Source organism: Pagrus major, chromosome 5, assembly GCF_040436345.1.
Source record: "Pagrus major chromosome 5, Pma_NU_1.0".
NCBI lineage: Eukaryota > Metazoa > Chordata > Actinopteri > Spariformes > Sparidae > Pagrus > Pagrus major.
The window spans coordinates 31,428,701-31,450,226 of record NC_133219.1 but is presented as its reverse complement, the minus strand read 5'-3'; the positions used below and the strand labels follow the sequence as shown (position 1 = coordinate 31,450,226).

At 39.4% G+C, this 21,526-nt stretch overlaps 1 protein-coding gene across 3 annotated transcripts in view; it reads right to left on the bottom strand.

The window, feature by feature from the left end:
- Positions 1-21,526, bottom strand: part of LOC140995554 (dmX-like protein 1) — a 59,028-nt gene that overhangs the window by 9,791 nt on the left and 27,711 nt on the right. For 2 of the 3 annotated variants that reach the window (XM_073465574.1, XM_073465575.1), the window contains exons 29-44: positions 19,910-20,709; positions 19,455-19,553; positions 18,857-19,024; positions 16,707-16,898; positions 15,535-15,608; positions 13,225-13,346; positions 11,742-11,999; positions 11,099-11,301; positions 10,809-10,957; positions 10,343-10,428; positions 10,010-10,211; positions 6,591-6,708; positions 6,129-6,191; positions 4,470-4,556; positions 3,362-3,480; positions 2,732-2,879 (exon numbers count right to left, since the gene is read on the bottom strand). In XM_073465574.1, coding sequence (XP_073321675.1) covers positions 2,732-2,879; positions 3,362-3,480; positions 4,470-4,556; positions 6,129-6,191; positions 6,591-6,708; positions 10,010-10,211; positions 10,343-10,428; positions 10,809-10,957; positions 11,099-11,301; positions 11,742-11,999; positions 13,225-13,346; positions 15,535-15,608; positions 16,707-16,898; positions 18,857-19,024; positions 19,455-19,553; positions 19,910-20,709 — 2,888 coding nt within the window. The remainder of the gene's footprint in view (positions 1-2,731; positions 2,880-3,361; positions 3,481-4,469; positions 4,557-6,128; positions 6,192-6,590; positions 6,709-10,009; positions 10,212-10,342; positions 10,429-10,808; positions 10,958-11,098; positions 11,302-11,741; positions 12,000-13,224; positions 13,347-15,534; positions 15,609-16,706; positions 16,899-18,856; positions 19,025-19,454; positions 19,554-19,909; positions 20,710-21,526) is intronic. The other variant, XM_073465576.1, reaches the window with a different exon arrangement.

The window sequence follows — 21,526 nt, the reverse complement described above, 5'->3', positions numbered from 1 at the left end:
AAAATGAAAAATAACTAACAGAGAAACTTTAGCACTGTCTGATTACTTTTGTGGTTTTGACCCTAAAGAGACAATTTCCCCCAAAATCAAAAATACGAATTATTCCTCTCACCTGTAGTGCTATTTAATCATCTAGATTGTTTTGGTGTGAGATGCCAAGTTTTGGAGAAATCAGCTGTAGAGATGTCTGCCTTCTCTCAAATGTGATGGAACTAGATGGCACTGGTTTGTGGTGCTCAATGTGCCAGAAAAATACATCTAAAAACCTCAACAGCAAAGTCTCTTTCCAGAAATCATGACATGGTCAGTCAAGATAATCCACAAAACATGATTTCTGTAAAGAGACATTCCTGTTGAGTTTTTTAGAATTAATTATTGGGCACTTTGAGCACCACATGCCGGGTTTCACCTAGCTCCATTACAATCAAGATGAGGCAGATATCTCTGTGGCCGATATCTCCAAAACTCTGCAACTCACACCAAAACAAGCACTACAAGCAAGAGGAAATATCCTTTTCGGATTTTGCCAAGGTACATATGTAATGCTGGATTTAAGTTACAGCATGAGTAGATGGTTGTCAACATTTAGCATAAATTGTCTTATTATTCTGTTGCTCATTTAGTGTTTACTGTCCAGGTGGCCGGAGAGGCGGACAGTAACAGCCATGTCTGCCAGTGATTTTATTCATTATTGTCTCTGAATGTATTCTGCTCCAACCTTGAACACACTGGTTGGTAAAATAATTACGATGCAGAGTGGCTCTGCATATCAAGAGCAACAAGCGAGCTGGTTAATATCAACAAACATGACTCACAACTACTCGCTTCAAAGACACTGCTACCACCAGAATCATATCAGTCTCCCTCCGCACTGCTAACGCCAAGTTTCTCAACTTAGTAAAACGGCTTTCACGGATCTTTCCTTTAAAAAAAGCATAAAAATGACTGAGGTTTGGGCCCCATGTCGCACACGCTGTAGTAGTCTGCAACATCTTTGTTCCTTTGTAAGTCAATGAGGGAGGCCAATGTTCACAACAGGCAAACTGAACCCACATAAAGATGAATTATTCATTTAAGTCACTTAAACCGCTATGAGGGTTTTGCTATGAGTATGAAGAAGGACAGATCCAGAGCAATAGACGACATCGATTAAGTCCAGAGAGGGGTATGCTAAACATATAGCAATCATCACTGTACTGTCTATGGAAGCTTAAGGGACCATACCGATGATTTTTGAGGTTAAGTTGAAATATAAACTGAGTTTACTTGATAATGCAGCTGACCACGATTATCCAGTGTTTGTATTTCCAAACCGCAACACAGCATCTTACTGACATTAAGCAGTTAGCCAGCTACAGTGTTTGACTAACTTCTGGTAATGCCAGAACAGAAATTATAGAAAGGGCATTTGCTTATTCTGCACTCTTGGTATTGAATATGTTGCAGAATGACGTGAAACTCAAGGACCAAATCTCAATAAATGCTTTCAAATAAAAAATGAAAGAACAAAAGCCAGAATCTTTAAGAGGTCAATGTTTCTAATTTGCTTGGATACACAACTGACTCTTAGAAATTAGCATTTAAAAAATGCAACTTCCATTTGCTTTGTGTCCTTGTGTGAATTTATCTGTAACTACAGTATTTGTTTTAATGCTGCTGAGTGCCTCCCTTAAAAAAGAGATTCTTAATCTCAAATAGGACTCTCCTGTTTAAGTAAAGGTTGAATAAAATAATATATAAATATCTTAGAAAAATATAATAATGCAGTCAACGAAAGCAACCGTTTAAAAACTAGGGTTGTTTCACTACCAATACTGCCTAAATTGCAGGATTGGGTAGCAAGTCCACAAGTCTATGCTCTGATACGACGTAATTTATTTATTAGAAATCGGACTCTGCTTCTTTCTTGCAGCATCTCTGTACAGCCGCAACCACACCATGGCATCCATACAGGGTAAGAAGTATAAACATGTTAAAAAAAAAAGGTTATAGTGTGTTTGTAGTTTGTGTTATAAGACAGTTGTGTTGGCTGATATGCAAAATTCGGGTATAAATATTGAAGCGGTATTAGAACATCTCTAATTAAAACTCATACATTTAGGGATGCTCTAACATCTGAGACTCGGCTTATTATTTTGAATATTACACAATAGATTAATGGTCTGAAGCAAGTTTTCTGACTCAATACATGTATCTCCAAACTGTGCCGAGATTAAATGAAGCAAAAGAAAAAGCTTGAAAAAATAAGGGATGCAATTATTTTTTTCAAATAATCAAATCATTGTTTGATCTATAAAATGTCAGAACATAGAAAAAAAAAAGGTTAATTACTTTGCTAAAGCCCAAGGTGACATCTTAAAAAGGTTGGCTTTTTGTCAGACCAACAGTCTGAATACAAAGATATTCAGCTTCCGATAATATAAAGACAATGAAAGGCAGCAAAAACTCACAATGGGTGAGCTGGAACTAGGGAATATTCCTCCTTTTTGCTCGAAAAATGACATCAATAAAATGGACTCTATTAGTATGCTAGCTCACACCCACCTACAGTTTAGCTCCAAGGGTGCAAAGTCGTTTTCTTGGGAAAACGGCTGTCATCTATGTAAAGTATTAGCAATTTGCAGTTAATGGCTGAAAACATGCAAAACAACTCGTGTGGCCATTTAATCAAAGACGGCGGAGAAGAACAAATTGCTCATGTAGCATCATTACATACAAATCGAGGTCTCACCACAGATGCGCCCCGGCCCGTCTGCACTCCTCCCAGCCAGGGCATGTTGATGGGTGTGCCGGGGCTACTGTGAGTGTACGGTGTGCTGCCGTGGATGGCAGCAAAGTCATCACGTGCATGGACCACCAGGAAGTCATCACCACCAACACTACACAGACAGAATCATAATGAGGTACTGTATATTTTCATGAGAAAAATAACATAACAGAGACAAAATTATGCCAGCATTATCTTCTTTATAAGATATCACTACTTTGAGTGCAAATATAGAGAAAGCTAGAGTAAAGAAAGAGTATGCAGGACAATAATAATGTATACTTTCAGCAAGAAACCCTGTTCTGACATGTTAAAATAATATCTTTGAAAGGAGCAGCCATAAACAAACACAAATGTAGATTGTGCTTCCCATCTAATCAAAGACACACAATGCAGAAGCAAACTGTATACGACACCTACACGACTTCTACTGTTACTGAACCAATCACGTTATCCGACGCCCACACTTAATTTAACTCTCTTGGTATGAGGGTGAAAAGGTGAATTAATGTTATTCTTGATAAACGCTCATAGCCGTTGGCCTCAACAAGTACAGTATGCACAAACACAAACACACACACATTACTCTCCTACCCTTTGGTTTCAGCCTCATCGTCATCGATCCATGTCAAGATCTGTGTGGCCAAGATGGATGACACATCCAACTCCTGAATGTCATGGGTGGATGCCATGACTAAGCAATTACGATTTGCCTGGGAGACAGAAAGACGCGGAAAGTAGGGAAAGGGAGAGGCAGGTGACAGAGAGGAGAAGGGAAAGACATAGGGTGAGGTTAGATGTATGTGAAGGTCCATATGAGTGAGACAAAGACTTTTCCAAACTCTATTCTGCCTGTGGTTACAAAACCATAAAACGATTTGCTTCCACTGATGACCTGTGGTGCGCCTTTCTTAGATTGTTGTTTAGAGCGAGCACCATTTCCCCCTTTAAATAATAGCTTCAAGTATCACAGTGAAGGAAAACAGGGGCTCAACAACAAAGGGGCGAGGATATGGTGTAAGAGTTGTGCCACTGGCCAAAACAATAAATAAATTAGAATTGTGTGCTCTGAATTTAAATGTTGCATTTGTGAAGTGAAGCCATGAGTTAAAATTCAGGTTTGAATCCAATTTCAAATTCAGAAAGCAAAATGTTATTTTTTTCTGACAATTTGTTTTACCATCCTACAAAACATTGTTACCATGCACAGCTGGGCTAAAACCACACAGCCACTGATATATTGTCACCTTATGAAGAAGAAATGTCCAATAATCACTCTCCTCTTGGCTCTGTTTTTGGTCTCCACCAGCTCTTAGCTGCTAAAATTTAGCTCAGCTGCTAAATGCTCCAATGTGTCCAAAAGCTAGTTGCTAAATTTTGACTGTCTGCAGTTGGGTGCTGGGTTGATGGTGTACAGTAGATTTATCAGAGCTTCTTCACTAAAAACAGCTGCCTGCTGCAGCTTGAAAAAGATGCAGTTTTTCGATAGACATGAGTCAGGTTTGTACATTTCAATTATCTCTATATATTTATATAATCAACGTTCTCCCAGTAACAGAGAAAAAACTAGAATAGACTTTAAAACAGAGATGATCACACTGGCTTCCATAATACTGATTAATTTTAACATTATTAAACAAATTGGATCATATACAGCTGCTGGAGTGTGTTTTTCAGTGACATCTGTGTAAAAGAGCTGTACCTTGTTGATGGCGAAGGCTGTGATAATGTCAGATTCCTTGTGGATGATACGTGCTTTTCCTCCGGGGCTGCCCAGATCTGACTCAGTCTGCACAGAGGAACCAAGACACACATACACAAACACAAAAATCACCACCATGGAGATTCAATCATTACAGTAGAAACATTGGTTAACATCGCTGTAGACTAATAACAGCCATAACTTCAGATACATTCCCCTTCACGCTACAGAACCAATGACCCGATGAGATCAATGAGACTGGTTGATAAATGGATTGTCAAAGTATTTGCTGTAGAAGATAACGGAGCTGATGTTACAACAAGCCTACACTTTGTGTTTCTGTCAGGGTTAGGAGAGGACATGTGAGGTGCATCAAGCCACACAGTTAACCACAGCGGAACACATAACTGGGTTAGGGCCGTTAGATAGCACAACCCTTGAGCACTGAGCACAAGCACACACTGTACCATAGAGGTCCTATGGGATGTATGCAGAGTAGGCTACACTGTGGCTCTGCATATTGTATAGAAGTTTTGATGCTGAAGATACTCAGAGGCAGCCTTTGAGCACGAGATTGAATTAAAGTCTTTATTGCATTTATTCAAGGGGAAAAGACCATGTCTTTTTCTGTCAGATGGAATAAAGTAAAACTTGACTTGCAGAAATCTAAATGTGGTGGTTTGCCATTTTCGCCGAGCACATAATCCCAGTGGGACGCAGATTCACTGCGACAGTGTTGGGCCCATTAATCAGAAGCTATTCAGCCTCATAGCTCGTCCTCTGAGAGACTGGGTTAATTAACACTGAGCCAAATGGAGTAGCTACAAACGTGGCAGCTTGCGCAGCGAGAGCCAGCAGATTAGAAAACCTCAGTGTACAGTGCAATTTAACATTTATGGTTCATATTCACATGAATATTTAGACAGCGAAATGTAAGATTAATATCAAACACTGACAGGAACATACAGAGTTCATGGCCCAGAAAACACACAATTATACATAATGTTAAGAGTTCTTAGATTATGTGACAGGCAGCATTAACTATTCCACATGATGTGCATGTTCCCGTATCTAATCAACGGTACAGTCTGTACCGCCCACACTACAGTATGGTGTGGTGATGTAAAGAATGTTTCAGGTTTCGTAACATCTGTACAGACTACAAGATTATTTATTAATTCATCTTGACGAATCAGAAGTGTTGTTAATAATTAAAACATCACATATATTGTGCAAACAAAAACTGTCAGATAAAATGATACATACTACAAAGCACCTCGTTTTCATAGTTTTCAAACCACAGTCGTTTTGTGAATTGTGACCAAATAATCTACATTTTTTGAGAGATGTTTTTAAATTATATATAACAAAAATAGGTAAATGGCATTGTTTTATTTATTAAACATTCAATTTTTAGGGATAATAATCTCCCAGACCCTCCTTTTATTGAATATATAAACAAACACTTCCAAAAACAAGAACTTTTTCAGAATAAAATTGGAAATGTATTCTGAAATCAGGCAGTATTTGATCAAATAAAAAGAAATAAAAGTAAAGATCTAAATAAATCATACTGGTTCTTCACACAGTTCGGTCAGTAATCAGATTTGTTACCCAGCCCATCCCCCATGAGTCACAATTGATCTGAAGCAGCAGTACCTGATGGTTTCCTGTCTCCTCCATCCCTGAACATTTCATATTGTCAGTCTGGTCCTCACCCGACTTTAATGATTGGGGAAGCAGCACAGGGTAGTCACACACAAACACACACGCACACACAACATACAACAACAACCAGTGATGAACCATGCAGTCAAAGACAGAATTATTGTGCTGTTAATCAAACAGGGTGTAATTATTTGAATAAAAATTACAGCATCAACATGCAACTGGAGGCAGTAATAACACATGTGGTTGGCATGCGGAACAAAAAAAGCACAATCGCGCCAAGAGGGATATGAAAGCAATAACGATGCAGTTTGCCTGGGGGTAATTACAGAGACATGTCGTGGATTTTATCATAACAAAATAGTTAATGTGTTATTTATTACACAATGTGCCCGCTGTGCAACATGGAGACAGTTCATGCAGTGGGTTTGGCATGTTGCAAACGCAGTGTACCTCATTTGGGTCCCGTTTCTTGGTAAAGATGTGTCGAATGAAAGTCTCCTGCACTTCTTCCTGTTTCACCAGAAACTGCCACAGACGCTTCACTGGCAGTGCTGAAGAGTGGCTAGTCCTGAAACAAACAGAACACCTCCTGCATTTTAACGCTAATGCTCATTAAATCAGCTGTATCAGTTCACTGAAGCACGACAAAAAGTGTTAGAAAATATTATTTCTGACTTGGGCCATTGGTGCTGATCTAAAAAAACTCCACATATCTGGTGCTTAAGGCAAAACACAAACACACGTAACTGTTGTTCCTCCAAGAACAGTAAATCCCTACAGTACGTGCTGTATGAGACGTGGAAATCTACAGGGGTCACATCTGCTGAAGGCTAAAACTTCTTGAGGAACAGCTTCTAAATACATTTCTTTAGCATGGATGTGTTTTACAGATATATTTGGTGCTGAAGGGAAACTGTAACCAACTGAACAGCATCATGTTAACATTAATTCAAGATGTTTAAGCTGAAGGGCATATCTTGAAGTGGCTTTATCAAGGATATTGCTTTGTCTATGCAAACACACACACACACACATACACACATACACATATACAGTCGTCCTCAAAATTATTCATACCCTTGCTAATTTTTGTGATTTTCTATTTTTGTGATGAAATGACTGCATTTTTTCAAGTTTGTTTATGAGTTATACGTGACCAACAAGTGAAAGAATGACAACAATACACAATTCAAGAAATTCTTCATTTCAGGGGTATTTTATTCAAGGATTCCCAAAAAATGCCATGTTCAAAATTATTCATACCCTAGTCCAATGTCTTTCTTTAATAGTCAATAGCATAGCCTTTGTTTTTTATGACTGCTTTGAGACGATTCTTGTATGTGTCCACAAGCTTCCTGCATGTCTCCTGTGGGATGTTTGCCCATTCCTCCTTTGCGAAAGCCTCAAGCAGGGTCAGGTTGGTCGGTTTCCTAGCCACCACTCTGGTCTTCAAGTGATGCCACAAGTTCTCGATGGGATTCAGGTCAGGACTCTGACTTGGCCATTCTAGGACGTTGACATCATTGTCCTTGAACCATTTCTTCACTACCCTGGCAGTGTGTTTGGGATCATTGTCTTGCTGGTACGTCCAGTTGTGGCCAAGCTGTAGTTTCTCAGCAGATTCCTTCACGTTTTCATCAAGGATCCTAATGTAATCTTCCTTTTTCATTATTCCTTGGACCTTGACTAGGTTCCCTGTGCCACTGGAAGAGAAGCATCCCCATAGCATTATGCTTCCACCACCGTACTTGACTGTGGGCACAGTGTTCTTTGGTTTATATGCTTCGCCTTTCTTCCTCCAGACATATTGAGCATCCATATGGCCAAATAACTCCAACTTGGTCTCATCAGACCACAGGATGGTTGACCAAAAGCTGGGATCTTGCTTCAAATGACCTCTAGCAAAGGCCAGGTGAGCCTGCACATGTTTCCTCCTGAGCAGCGGCGTCTTCCGAGGCCTATGTCCATGGAGACCTCCTCTGTGCAAGACTCGCTCAATGGTGGACCGTGAGACCTTTGTCCCTGCCTGGTCAAGCGTTTCAATTAGGGCCTTGGTTGTGGTCTGGGGGTTGTTGTTGACCTCTCGGCATATTTTCCTGGCAAGTTTAGGGGACACCTTACGCTTCCTGCCACGCCCGCTGAGGTTTTTAACAGTATTGAATTTCTTGTACTTGTTAATTATGCTCTGGACGGTTGCCACAGGGACATCATACTGCTTTGAAATGGCCTTGTAACCCTTTCCTTCACTGTGGGCACGCACAAGACGTCGACGTAGGTCTTCACTGAGCTCCTTCTTCTTGACCATGATGACCAGAAATTGAGAATGACCAGAACACTTTTCCTCTATTTATACTCTTCTGGAAAGATGCTATCTTTTTAAATCAGTGTTTAACATTTGTTTAACAATGTTAATGGTATTTATTCCATTGTAACATTTTGAAATAACCATAGGACAAAGATTTTTGTTGAGGTATTGTCAGGGGTATGAATAATTTTGAACATGGCATTTTTTGGGAATCCATGAATAAAATACCCCTGAAATGAAGAATTTCTTGAATTGTGTATTGTTGTCATTCTTTCACTTGTTGGTCACGTATACCTCATAAACAAACTTGAAAAAATGCAGTCATTTCATCACAAAAATAGAAAATCACAAAAATTAGCAAGGGTATGAATAATTTTGAGGACAACTGTATATACATATACATACATATATACATATACATATATACATATACATATATACATACATATATACATATGTATATATATGTATATATATATATATATATACATATATATATATATATATATATACATATACATATATACATATACATATATACATACATATATACATATGTATATATATATGTATATATATATATATATATATATATATATATATATATATGTATATATGTATATATATATATATATATATATATATATATATATATATATATATATATATATATATATATATATATATATATATATATATGTATATATATTTCTTCCGTACATAAAGGGAGCATAAATGAGCCTTTAGCCGTCACCGGAAGCGCTGGAACAGGTAGCTTAATCCATTACCCTTACAAGAGGATCCTGTAAATTTCTTTTCTCTTTTACTGCATGAGCAGGCGGAGGAGAGACATGAGATGCTGACCAAACACTCCAACAGTGATTGATGCCGGAATACAGAGCTAATTAACATGTTTTAATACGAATATAACGCCTACAGCTGCTTTAAACAGGTAAAAGCCTCATTAAGAAAAACATCTCTTTCTCAAGAGTGAACAGGCCAAGAGGGTAGCATAAACATTTAAAAAAAAAAACAACTATTTCAGTAAAAATTTAAGAGCAATCACTTTTGCCAAGAGTACCATTTTCTTAATCTTTGAAAATAGACCTAAATTCCCCCACAGTAGCAATTTCAGGTACTTCTGCAAATTATACCAGGAAGAATGGGCAGCGTATTTAACAGCTTTTTTTGCTTAAATCTGTTCTGACTCTTGGTACCAACAACAGTAGATTATTTTGAAAGCAGAGGCCATATTGATTTTTACACACAGATAAGAAGGAACCAGCCCAAAGACAGATTTATTTATAAAAACACACCAATGGGAAAGTCTGGGGCTCTACAGAACAGTGATAGCAGCAGCATATAGAGTACAGTGGTGTACGAGATTTCCACAGAAAGTAATATAACTTAAAGCACAACAGTATACAGTATCCAACTTCTTTAGGCACTGCTCAGATGCATCCGTAAAGAGCAGATCACCATAATCTAACCTAAATATTTATGAGGCCCCTCAAACTTTCTCATAATAATTCTTTAACATGTGTTACCCTGCTCATGTTGGTACCTGAACGGGGTGTTGGACGGTTCATACAGAGCCTTGTGTCTGAGCAGGGCAGGACCGGGTGAGGTTGTTTCATCCTGGAGGTGAGTGGAGATGTACTTGGAAGGGGGGCCCCCGAAGATCTCCAGCCTTTTCTGCAGCACCTGCTCCCAGCGCTGCAATGTTTTCAGCACAGCGTGACACAAAGGAGAGCCCACGGGCAGATCTGTGGTAAATCCAAGCACAAACAAGAAGGCAATAGGATTAGGTTAGAGAGGCAGTGAGATATGGGGCGCCCCTTATCTACATCTTGGACGTTAGTACATCAGAGGATGTGTGGTGCATTTTAGTGTTTACCCAATAGATCATATCCTGCCATTGGGTAAAAGGACTTGAGGTTGACCAACACCAGCTGAACCATCGCCAGACGCATCAAACACCAACTGGAAGGAGAAGAAGCCATTTAGAAATCAGATTAGTTGGACATAAATGCTCTAAATGGGTCCAAAGCTGCCTTCAATAAAATAAAATTTAGAGGCAGTGAGATCAACACAAAGTCAATAGAGAGACATAAACACATGCAGGTTTACTTCAGGCGACTTGAATTGAGGTTAAGATGAGTCATCGTTTGCACTATTCGAAATCTTTTATTCCCTCTGCGTTTCGTCTTTTAAATTCTCTGTAGATTCCTTTATTCCACTGAACTCCTTGACATATTTCATTTCATTGCATATATTCCTATTTTATTTATTACTCATCTATTTTTGTGTCTACGTGTTACTGTATGTTTTGGTATGGGATTAATAACATTGTCTGATGTCACCTGTATGAATTGTGGTTCGAATGCTCTCTTTGCGGAGAGTTGGGGTCAAACGCATCTTCATATTCATCATAGTCTTCTTCTTCATCTTCACTGCCCTGGCTCTCCTCCGAGTCGTATTCAATTCTGCTTTCTGATGGTGGCAGCGAAGGCTAACAGACACATGAACACAGCAACAATAATGAATAAGACACCCAAAAAAAGAGGAAATATACCACGATAATATGGTTAACATATAATCATGCCGTTAAACTTGCATATGAAACAAAAATAAGTGGAACATAAGGTCGTACCTTGGCGATAAAGTAATCCCAAATGCTGAGGTCTGGAGGAACAAATCGTTCTTTAAATATGGAGGTAGCTTCTTGCTCCACCACAGGGACAGGCTTGGGACTGGATGGACCCTCCCGCTCGATGCTGGACTCCTCCTTGGATCCACTGCGCGATGACAGAAGCTTGAATCGTCTCGACTTCCTGTCTAAGCCACTTGGTGAGGCTTGGGTGTGAGACAAAGTGTTTATTAAATTGCTGCATCGTTGATTTCAGATGCTGTCACAACCATAACCACTTGTGCAATTTTATAAAATCATATACGACAATTACTTCAGTTTTAACCATCATCGTAACAACTGAATATAAATAGTAGTTTAAATGCAAACGTTTTGTCAAATAAACAGGAGTTACAGTTACATTATATCAGGTTTCCTCTGCCAGCCATGAGAGAGTAGCACAGACAGGGTGTGAGGCAAACAGCTCCCACACTAATAGGTTGATGGATTTCACTATGACCTACAGACGCGAACTCAATTAATCTAGCTGGGCTGATTTGATTTAGCTCCTGGGTCACCTCCAAAAGAAAAACCCCACACAGAGAGACAGCCACTCAGGCAGACAGTCGGAGAGAAAACTAGATCAGCCAAACTAATCCCTTCTCACCTGGTGGAGGTGTTCTCATTGGGCTGTTGGGTTTCTCTATGACAGGGATCCGGGCGCCTCCGCCGAACACCGTCACCCAAAGCTTGCTGTTGAGGGGGTGGGCCACGATGCGAAACAGCTCGTTGCTGGAGTGAGTGGCCATGCCGTGAACAAACAGGCTGAGGTAGACAGCAGTCAGGATCTCGCAGAGCAGCACAGCTAAGCCCGGCTGGCTCTCCTCGCCAGCTGAGCTCAACAGGCGAATCAGAGAGGCGATACCTGAAGAGGTGACGAGAAGAAAGGAGAAAGGAGAAAGGAGAGAAAGAGAACAGCATAAAAAACGATTACAAATGCACATAAAACATTATGCATTTGGAGAAACAGAGAGCAGAGTATACAGCCACTGTAAGTCAACTTATTGATGAATGCATTAAACAGTTTCTCTATAATAATATTTAGATATTATTAAGATATTATGCTAGATATATAGGTGTCGGTGAGCTCCTGGATCGCATCTTTGAAAGTTCACACATAGTGACCACTGCACACGGGAGTGAGCGCTGATTTGCCTCTGATCTGGGGCTTTTAGTCAGTGATCTCCAAAAACCACCGCTGACTGAGAGATCAAGTCTAAAACCCTGTAGTTTGAATTTGGCTTTAGTTACAGCTGCAGGACAAGAAACAGCAAACAAAGGAAAAGCAGATGTTGTCCAGACACTGAAATTACAAGCTCACATACATTTTTATTGACATGATGTTTCGACCTACTCTACAAGGCCTGTTTGTGAGTTTGTTTTTTCTTTTTTTCCCCCCTCTCCTTTCCTTGAAAGGAAAATGGTGACAATTTCTCGTGTTATCTTATTGTGAACAAAGTTTATCAATAGACCAAAACAAACATGATTCTATTTTGAGTCAATCCCACATACACCGACCTGCTGCTGAAAATACTCCATTCAAATGCAAATGTGTAGTTATCCAGAGCTGAAACTTGTCCCAGCAAATGCAATCTTTACTCATGTTTGAGTAACTTCTGTTAAAAACCAGTGCTCAGCTATTTGGGGAAATTTCAGAGCCTTTTTGTTTTGTTTTGTTTTGTTTTGTTGTTCTATTTTTAAAAGAAACAATATATTCATGACCTGTTTAAAATAATTTTAAATCCTCAGTAGGAATGGACACAGACAAAGCAGGGGAGTTGGTAAGTACAGAGAGATCGACAAACATCTCACTGGGTCTTTTATTATTGACAATGAGACATATATTTTATATATTATATAAATATGATATAATAAAATTAATATTTATTTATTTTTTTTGTTTCTGTGTCTTTTTGTGTTGTATCATGTGTTTTATTCCCCAAAAGCCTAACAAGAGACAAGGACTGCACATTAGCCATGGCTAGAAGTTCTACATACATTTCTAATAAGATGTAACAATGTCTACATGTATTGTCCCTGTCGAATAAACTGATGAAACAATAAAATTGTGTTAGGTCTGGCTTTTTTACCTGGCCACTGTGCAGGGGAAGTGTTGGGCTGAACAGACTCATCCATGCTGACGGTTCTGACTGGCTGCTTCTGGGACAGCAACACGCTCTGATACACGATTCCTGTGAACTGGTTCACATGGCTGTGGGAGATTCAACAGACAGAAAAAAGAAACCACACACTGTCAGTACGCGTGCACAAAGAATAACACTGATGTCAAAGAGGAAGCCATGGATTGAAAAGTGAATTTTTAAAAAATAGGTTAGGTGGTGTAAATATATAATGTGTAAATGTTTCACTTTAAATGTTTTAAATTTGTTCTGAACTCTGGGATGATGTTTCTAAATAAAAGGCACCGCTGTCAAGCTTTGTTCTGTCAGAAAATGAAACACTATTGGGTTGCACTGCAGGTTAGCCTATCTATGCTGTTTGGTGATAGAGAAGAAAGTATCTCATGTAGAGTGGCTTTTCAACGTGTATAACAAAAACACCTCTGATTGTTGCAGATAATATGGAAACCCACCAGGGAGTCTGTTAAGTAAAGTCCCCTTTAAAGCTTATTTGAGTAAAAGAAATGTGCCTCCACATCAAAAATATTTCCAAAGTCAAAGTGAATATAATGAAGAAACGGTAGTTACTGCGGTCTTAAAGCACTTCTAACTGCAAGTGCTCAATGCACTGTGCTTTAGGGCTTCATATGGATGAACCTGTTGGTTGTTTTCTCAACTTGAAGTTAACATGATAACAGAAAGAGAAAAGAGCAGAACATGTATCAAAATACTGTCAAGTTCAACTCCCGCAACCTATATCCTCAAATACCCTTTAAAAAATTCACACACACTCGAGAGGAAAGAAGCACAATTTCATCAAACCTCTGCAGCGAGACACACCAGGAGTTTAGATCATGATTACCATAACAAAGACGGTGTTAAATTAGAAATAGCCTTGCTAATTTAGTGAGACTCACAAACAGCATGTGATACTTGGTTGTGGGTGTGAGTAAAGTATACGGTGCAAAAGGAAGATGTAAGACCAGGTGCTTGTTCGTAAGGTCTGAAAGGGCAGAGAGCTCGCTCTGAAAGAATGATGCATGAAAAAAAAGTCTTCCTTTTTGACAAATCACTTATCTGAAACAAGCATTTCCATCCCTGGAGTCACATCACTGTGGCTTTTAAGGTCACAGTCTGGTCAAGCATAAGTAAAAATGATTCTGCACAACATCGAGCAATCAAACAAGCAATCTGGCAGAACGGTGACAGTAACTCACACAGTAGCACAGCTGGAAGCCTAATGGCTTGCTTGAAAAAAAGCCACACACACACACACACTTATTCACTCATCCAAAGTTTAAATCCTACTGGGTTGTTGTCAAAGTGATTTAAAGTTATAGAACATACTCGTCTTAAATAAACAATGTTCCTCCCATCTGTCAAAACCAAAAATCGGATTAATTATTTACAATAAGAATGACAAACAGCAGCCGGGTGGTTTTCATAAATCAATCTCAACTTGGTCAAAACAGACTGTGGCTGTCATATTTCTGGTGAGCAGGCTTCCCCATGTCTTAAATCACACCGCTATCAAGCTTTGTTAAACCAGCCTACAACATGTACACGTAAAAAAACAAAGAAGAAATCTTGAAAAGCCCATTTGGTATTACATAAGTAGTGTTTGACTTCAGATGTGTGTATATTACCCTCTCATCATAAAGTATGCTTGGTTACCAGTAGTCATGTCCCTCCCCCCTTATCTCTTATCATTCTGCTCCAATAAGTCTAAAAACCTTCTTACACACATACACACACACACACACACAAACAGAGGAAACCTGAGGACACAATTAACATTATTTATGCCAGCATTTTGTGTTTTAAATGCTAAAGCTAAGAATAGGAAAACAAAGTCAGATCACTCCTGAACGGTAAATAATCTAGTGGTGGCTGGTGCAGTTAATGGAGTCGTGTCCAGGTGAATGTGGTGGAAAATGAAAAGTCGTATCAAAGTTAAGCACCGCTTCAAGTCATATAAAGAATTCAAGAAGCTTGCTCGGAGAGACGCTGCACTGTAGACACTCACTATGAGCTCAAACCTTTTGGAGTCAGGCTGCATGAACGCATTTATTTTCAAACGCTGGGTTGAGATCTGCAAAGATTTCTTTCCTCATACCCAAAACATTGGGGGAAAATAGCTCAAGGTTTGAGCCTTATTCAAGTTCATTCTTAAGCTGCTGAGTACATGTGTGCTTTGTGGAACAGTACATGCAACATGACAGTCTAGAGGGTTAAAAGCTTAAAAATATTGCCAACAGGTAAGGCAGATGAGAGACTCACCTGTGGGTGTGTTCACACAGACACTGGTATATACAGGCTGATAAGGAGGCGGCCAATGTGTGCAGCACATAGATCTGAAAAAAGGCACAGGGAAAAAAACAAAAAACAAAATAGACAACCAAGCATGAGTAAGTGTGTCACGTGCATGAATACATTCAAAACATATTACATCTAAAAGTACAAATTAAACCTATACATCCAAGCAGTCGGTAAACATCAGCTGTGTTTCCTTTGGCATATTTGTGTGTGAATTTTGAAGTGTTGCATTAGAAGAGGTAGATAGCTTTTTCGCTTGCTTGAGCATTGCTTGCAATGGAAATGACAAGACTGATCTGCCGTTTCTGCTTATAAAGAAGAAGAAGAAGCAGAAGAAGAAACTGTGTGCACTGTCTGCATTTTCCTGGATATTCCCATAAGATTCCCATTCGCAGATTTATTCTCACATTCTCTCATAGATAGCTAAGGCGACTGGTTTTGTTTCTTCTTCTCTGAACTTAATTGGCGGTTGAAGGTTCGGGAACTCGACTTCTACTACGTTTATTACAGCCACGCATCTATCAAAAGTACACATTGCGTAGCATGGTGTATTTGTTTCAAACCAGCTAATAGAAACGCACCTTATTCGCATTTTCTTGTTTTTCTTTTGCCAGATTTCAAAAGTTCGGTTTAAATTCACTTGATAAATTAGATGGAAAGACAACTATGAGCTCCAGTAACAATTATTGGAACATAAAATTGGTCCCACTAACAATTATTTTGATAAGGATTGCTGTAGTGAATGAGACATTTTACATTTGAAAAAATATCTTTGTAATGGTGTCCCTATTTCTAAACTACTTCAAACTTCTCTTTGGCATTTCAGTACTGCAATTTCTTTCAAGTTACTGGCTGACATGCATGCTCATACAGATATAACTGCAATAAGCTAATATCATCCGTTAGATCCACCTGAATATAGACACTAAAATCCATGCTCAAAAAATAGGTCTCAGAGTTTCCAGAATACCAACGTGAAAAATGTATATATTTCAATTTATCTGCCACGGCACACATGTCCCATGATCACTGCTCTCCTTCAATAAACTCAGATTCAGCCTTTCTATCAGGAGAAATGGTCCATTTATGCAATCAACAGTACTGGAAGTAGAGATGCATAAATGAGACTGCCTCACCTCATTGTTGACAACATCAGGATGAGGAGGAGAGTCGAGTGCGTTAATGGTCTGCAAGATGTCATGAGTCAGGTTGGTCAGGTAGACGATTGGATTGGCCACCACTGTCTTGACGTTTGCCGTGCAAGCCATCAGAAGAGGGATGGAGGTTTGTGGACAACATGGCGTCACCGCTGACTGGATGGAGTCATCCTGTGGGGAGAAAAAAGAGAGAAACATACTGAATGTGGGTTCACTACAGTATACTACAGTGGGTTCATTACAGTATGTCTAGTATGTGTTTTGACAAAATTGATAATTTAATACACAGTACATACAAATATTTTATTGTTTAGTGTTCACATAACACTCACACCTATACACTGGGACCTATATGCAACACATTGCACTTGCACCACAGCAAACTTCAAAAAATAAGAGCAGATATATTCAACTTTCTCATTTTTTTTTTTTTAGGGTTTAAAGTAACAGCTCACAAAGGCAGCCGAGAAAAGAAGCGTACTGCTTTGAACTCTGCAGCAACAGCCTTTTCCTGAGCCATAATAAGTCACACACGATCCCAATTCTTATAGAGTGCATGATGCGTTCACCAGTGTATATGTGAATGACGTTTAAAGAGCTAAAAAGAAGAGGTTGGCAAAGAGATCCCTGGACAAGACACAGTGTGTAAGAATACCACAAGTTTATGTTCTTTACGCTTGATGAATCACATTCAGTTGTCACGAACCTCCTTAACAGAAGCTCTGCACACCGGCTGACGTTGAGACAAAAGAAAATACCCAAAAATTTCCTCGACAACAATGGAGAAATCTGACAACCATGGGACCAGAGCTGTGACAAAAGCAACTGCTTTTATTTCAAGATCAAAGCAGGAGAGTAGAAAGGACTCCCAGTGCCCATCGACTGTGTTAACATTTAAGACCGTTGTTCCCACGGCGGCTCATTGAGTTGTTTACCTCCTAAAATTTGACTCAACCTTCTAATAGTCAGCCGAAGGCGGGACCTCCCTCAGGAGCTCAGAGAATCAGCACAAACTGTCAGCCTATTGCTGGAGGCGTTCCGACGATCGCCAGGGCACAATAAGTAGGTCTGAGTGTGAGTGTGAGTGTGAGCGTGTGCGTGTCTTGAAAATCTGGTGGCATTAAGACAAGCTTTCAGATGTCGTCATGTTCGTCTTTCATTGGTACTTTGCCCCCTCATCTGCTCCGTATCCTTCCCTTCAAAGAGAATATGTGATCACTTAAATAATACTGCAGCTCTGCTTGCTGGATTGTTTCTACACGCGGCTGATGGTTGTTACTGCAAAAATATATTCTGTTCACATTATTCTTGTTGCTCCTATAAAACCGATACTGTCACCTCTGACAGATAAAGTCAGAGCAGGCTGCATCACCTTTATTACCTCATTGTGATGAAATGTCCTGGTTACAAATATGAAACAGTGTTCTCAGTAGTACCTTCATTGTGAGACTGTTAACTAGGGTTGCACCGATCATAATTTACTTCATCAATTATTCATTAATTTTCTTAATTCCCTGTCATCTTTGACAAGGAACAAAAAAATCCCAAGTTTTATTTTATGTAATTATAAAAACAGACATCAAAGCAAAGTGTCTGAAGTTGTAAGTTGTAAGTAATCAATCATTTATTTATGGATTTATCATGTTTCCTTCTCTATGTTAATGCAAACAAAATTGAAATGGACACAAGAAAATCTAAATGGTGACACTTTATAATAACCATCATTAATAAATGGTATTTATGGTTAATTAAACTTTAGTTAATAGGTTTTTCACTGTCAACAAACAATGAAATGCTTCATAAACAATTTATTAAGCAGTTATTTATTATCCCAAGTGGATATTGTTTCTTTTTGCCCATCTTATGTAAATGGAAGAACTCTTCACTTCCAAATTATGGACATTGGATTAAGGATGTTATGTATTACTTACAATTGAGGAAGATACATTGTTTCATCAAGGGATCAATTGTGCGCTTCTTTGCCACCTGGCAACCACTTTTAACATGTATAGCAAATATGGACGCTTAGCACTGTAACTTAGCTGCAGCAGTTACAGAGACAGACAAAAAATGATCTTGCTCTGTCTATCATTGGCCTTTAGTGTGCATCTGTCCATATTTTTAATTACCTGGTGAGACTCTTGAAGCAACAATATGAGCTCCATGCGTACAGAGGCCAGTCCTCCACCGTGGGAGCCGTGTAAGCTGCAGTAGCTCAGAAACATCCTCAGTAAGGGCTGGTTACTCTGCAGCCAATGTCTCCTGCTCCTCTGGCTGTCAACACGAGGACTCCCAGGCTGGAAAAACATTTTTACTTCATTAGTAATGCAGACAAATCAGTCAACATCCCTGTAAATATGCCAACGTTATCAAGCTGGCTACTGTCCAAACAAAACAACTGTTTTATAACAATGCACATTAATTTGTTCTGTCAACAATAAATAAGTGGATCTTCAAAATGCAGTTTCAATTTGTAAATCAACAGTAAATTGGACTGGGAAGGGGTTTGTATGTATAATTTGATGTGTTTCTGAAACTGAATCAAATCGAGAAAAATTTACAGCAGCATGTAAAAAGGAAAATGGTGCAAAAGTCTTATCAATAAAACACATTTTTTCAAAGTCTCTCACTGTGCAGATGTCTTAATTTTTTATTACAGCAAGTGTTGCATCGATTTTTCTCATGAATATCTGACAGATCTAGAAGCAGCCAGCTATCTACACCCACCTGTTCCTCCTCCACCAACCCAGAAACAGGGGCCTCACCCTGGATGCACAGCTCTGGCAAGCAAGGCTTGTAGCTGCAGCAACGCTGGAGAGCCACCACCTGGGGAAAACGGAATTTCATTTTAAATTCATTATTGAGAACGAATCTGTCTTGCATGGTGTGGGCGTAACATTTCACCAAATTGTCAAACAGTATTCACAGGGAAAGACAAACAATTTCATAAGAGAAAACCACTGGAGTTATTACCAATATGATGTTTATATGCACTGACACAGCTCACAGAGATAAAATCTTCAAACAGTGAACATGAAGACGGAAGAGTTGTGTGGGAGTTATGCAAGTTATAAAAGTTTTATTGAGTGAACCTGAGGTGCAGCCAGACAGACGGATATTATAACAATTTAAACTAAAAGCCATATTATAGATTTGAGTCTGTGAAATGTTTGTGCTATTACCTCTCTCTCTAACCACTGATAGAGTTGGTAACGTAGCTTCCCTCCATCCAGTTCATATCCCGTTGACAGCGTCCGCAGCTCATTGGTCATAATCTTCAAGCAGGCAGTGAACTTCAGCTGAGCAGCCAGGATGTCATTAGACGGTTCTAGGAAGTCACTGTTGTTGTCACTTTCCTCTCCTGTCACCGTCTCCATTAGTGGCGATGTTGCATCCTGTGTGTCCTGGAACACGCTGCTGCTGTCTGCAGTTCTACCACTCTTCCCATCTTTATGTTCTTCTTCATCCTCATCATCTTCCTCATCTTCATCTTTGTCACTATCCCACTTCAGCTCCAGGGACTCGTCAGGGAGCGTCAGTGATGGCTGGCTCCAGTCAAAACTTAAGACTGAATCCGACTGGCTGTTGGATAAGCTGTTTCCGTCAGACTCATAGCCATTAAGTGCTGGCTGAGACCAATCTGGATCTGATGTTTGTCCATTCTTGCTCCCAACACTCAGTTCAGTGGCGATGTCTGCATTTTTCTGGTTAAGGAGTTTGGAATGCTTGCGAACTTTAGGCATCTTGGAGAGGACTTCGAGAGCTAGCATGGGGCAGCCAGCTTGCAAATGTGCATATGCAGCTGTGAAAAACAGTCTTCTCTCCTCCAGGCTAATGGAGTCAGCCCTGCGACCCTCAGCGGTTAGGCCAACTTTAGCCTTGTCTGACGAGCCAAAATGGCGGCGAAGGAGGAGAGGGTGGGTGCGAAGGTAGGTGTAAAAGTTGAAAACCTCAGGATTACATGGAGACACGGGAGAGTAACCTGTCATAGATATGAAGACAGAAAATTGGCTTTTATCTGGAAAAACCCAGAAACCTTTACAACTTTGACAGTACCTACAAGGACAAGCTGTGTAATTGGATCAGTCACTGAAATAGAACTATAGCTGGCCTGACTGAATCTTTGTTGAAGAAATTGAGGCATGCAGCTATGAGAGCTGCATTCTGTGGACACTTAAAGGTGAGTGGGGTTGAGAGTTCAAGAACTGACAGGTTATTGAGAGCTGCTGGTGGAAAAAAAGGTAGTGCATTACGTTCACTCTTTTTCTTTCCAGGCATGAACAATATCAAGAACAGACAACTGAAAACCCAGCCGAGACAGCCCATAATCCATCAAGCATAAGAACAATTTTTGATGCTCTATAAGCTTGTGTTCTCTTCTCTAAGCATATTAAATGTGCTTTAAGAACATCATTTATGAAACATGTGTAGCGCAGGGATGTTGATCTGGGACTCGTTTGGCTCTTTAGTCAAAGTGAAGTTCATATTATGTTCAGTTCCTCATCTGTTTGAAGGCAAGGGTAGTATCTTTGCTTCAATTAAATGATCTTGTGTCCAGAAGGCTGCAATTTCACAAACATAAAATCAAACTCAAACTAAAAATAGACTTGCATTGGCAAACTTACAATCTGAAGATGGGGCACATGTATGAAATTTGTCTAAATAACATTTTGTTTTTTTTTGCTTTCATAATTTAGTACAACTGATCGCTGAATGTTCCCTCATAGGTGCAGAAACATGGAAAAAATAAAGCAATGCATGATCACGATGTGAACATTTAGCAGGTGCATAACAATAAG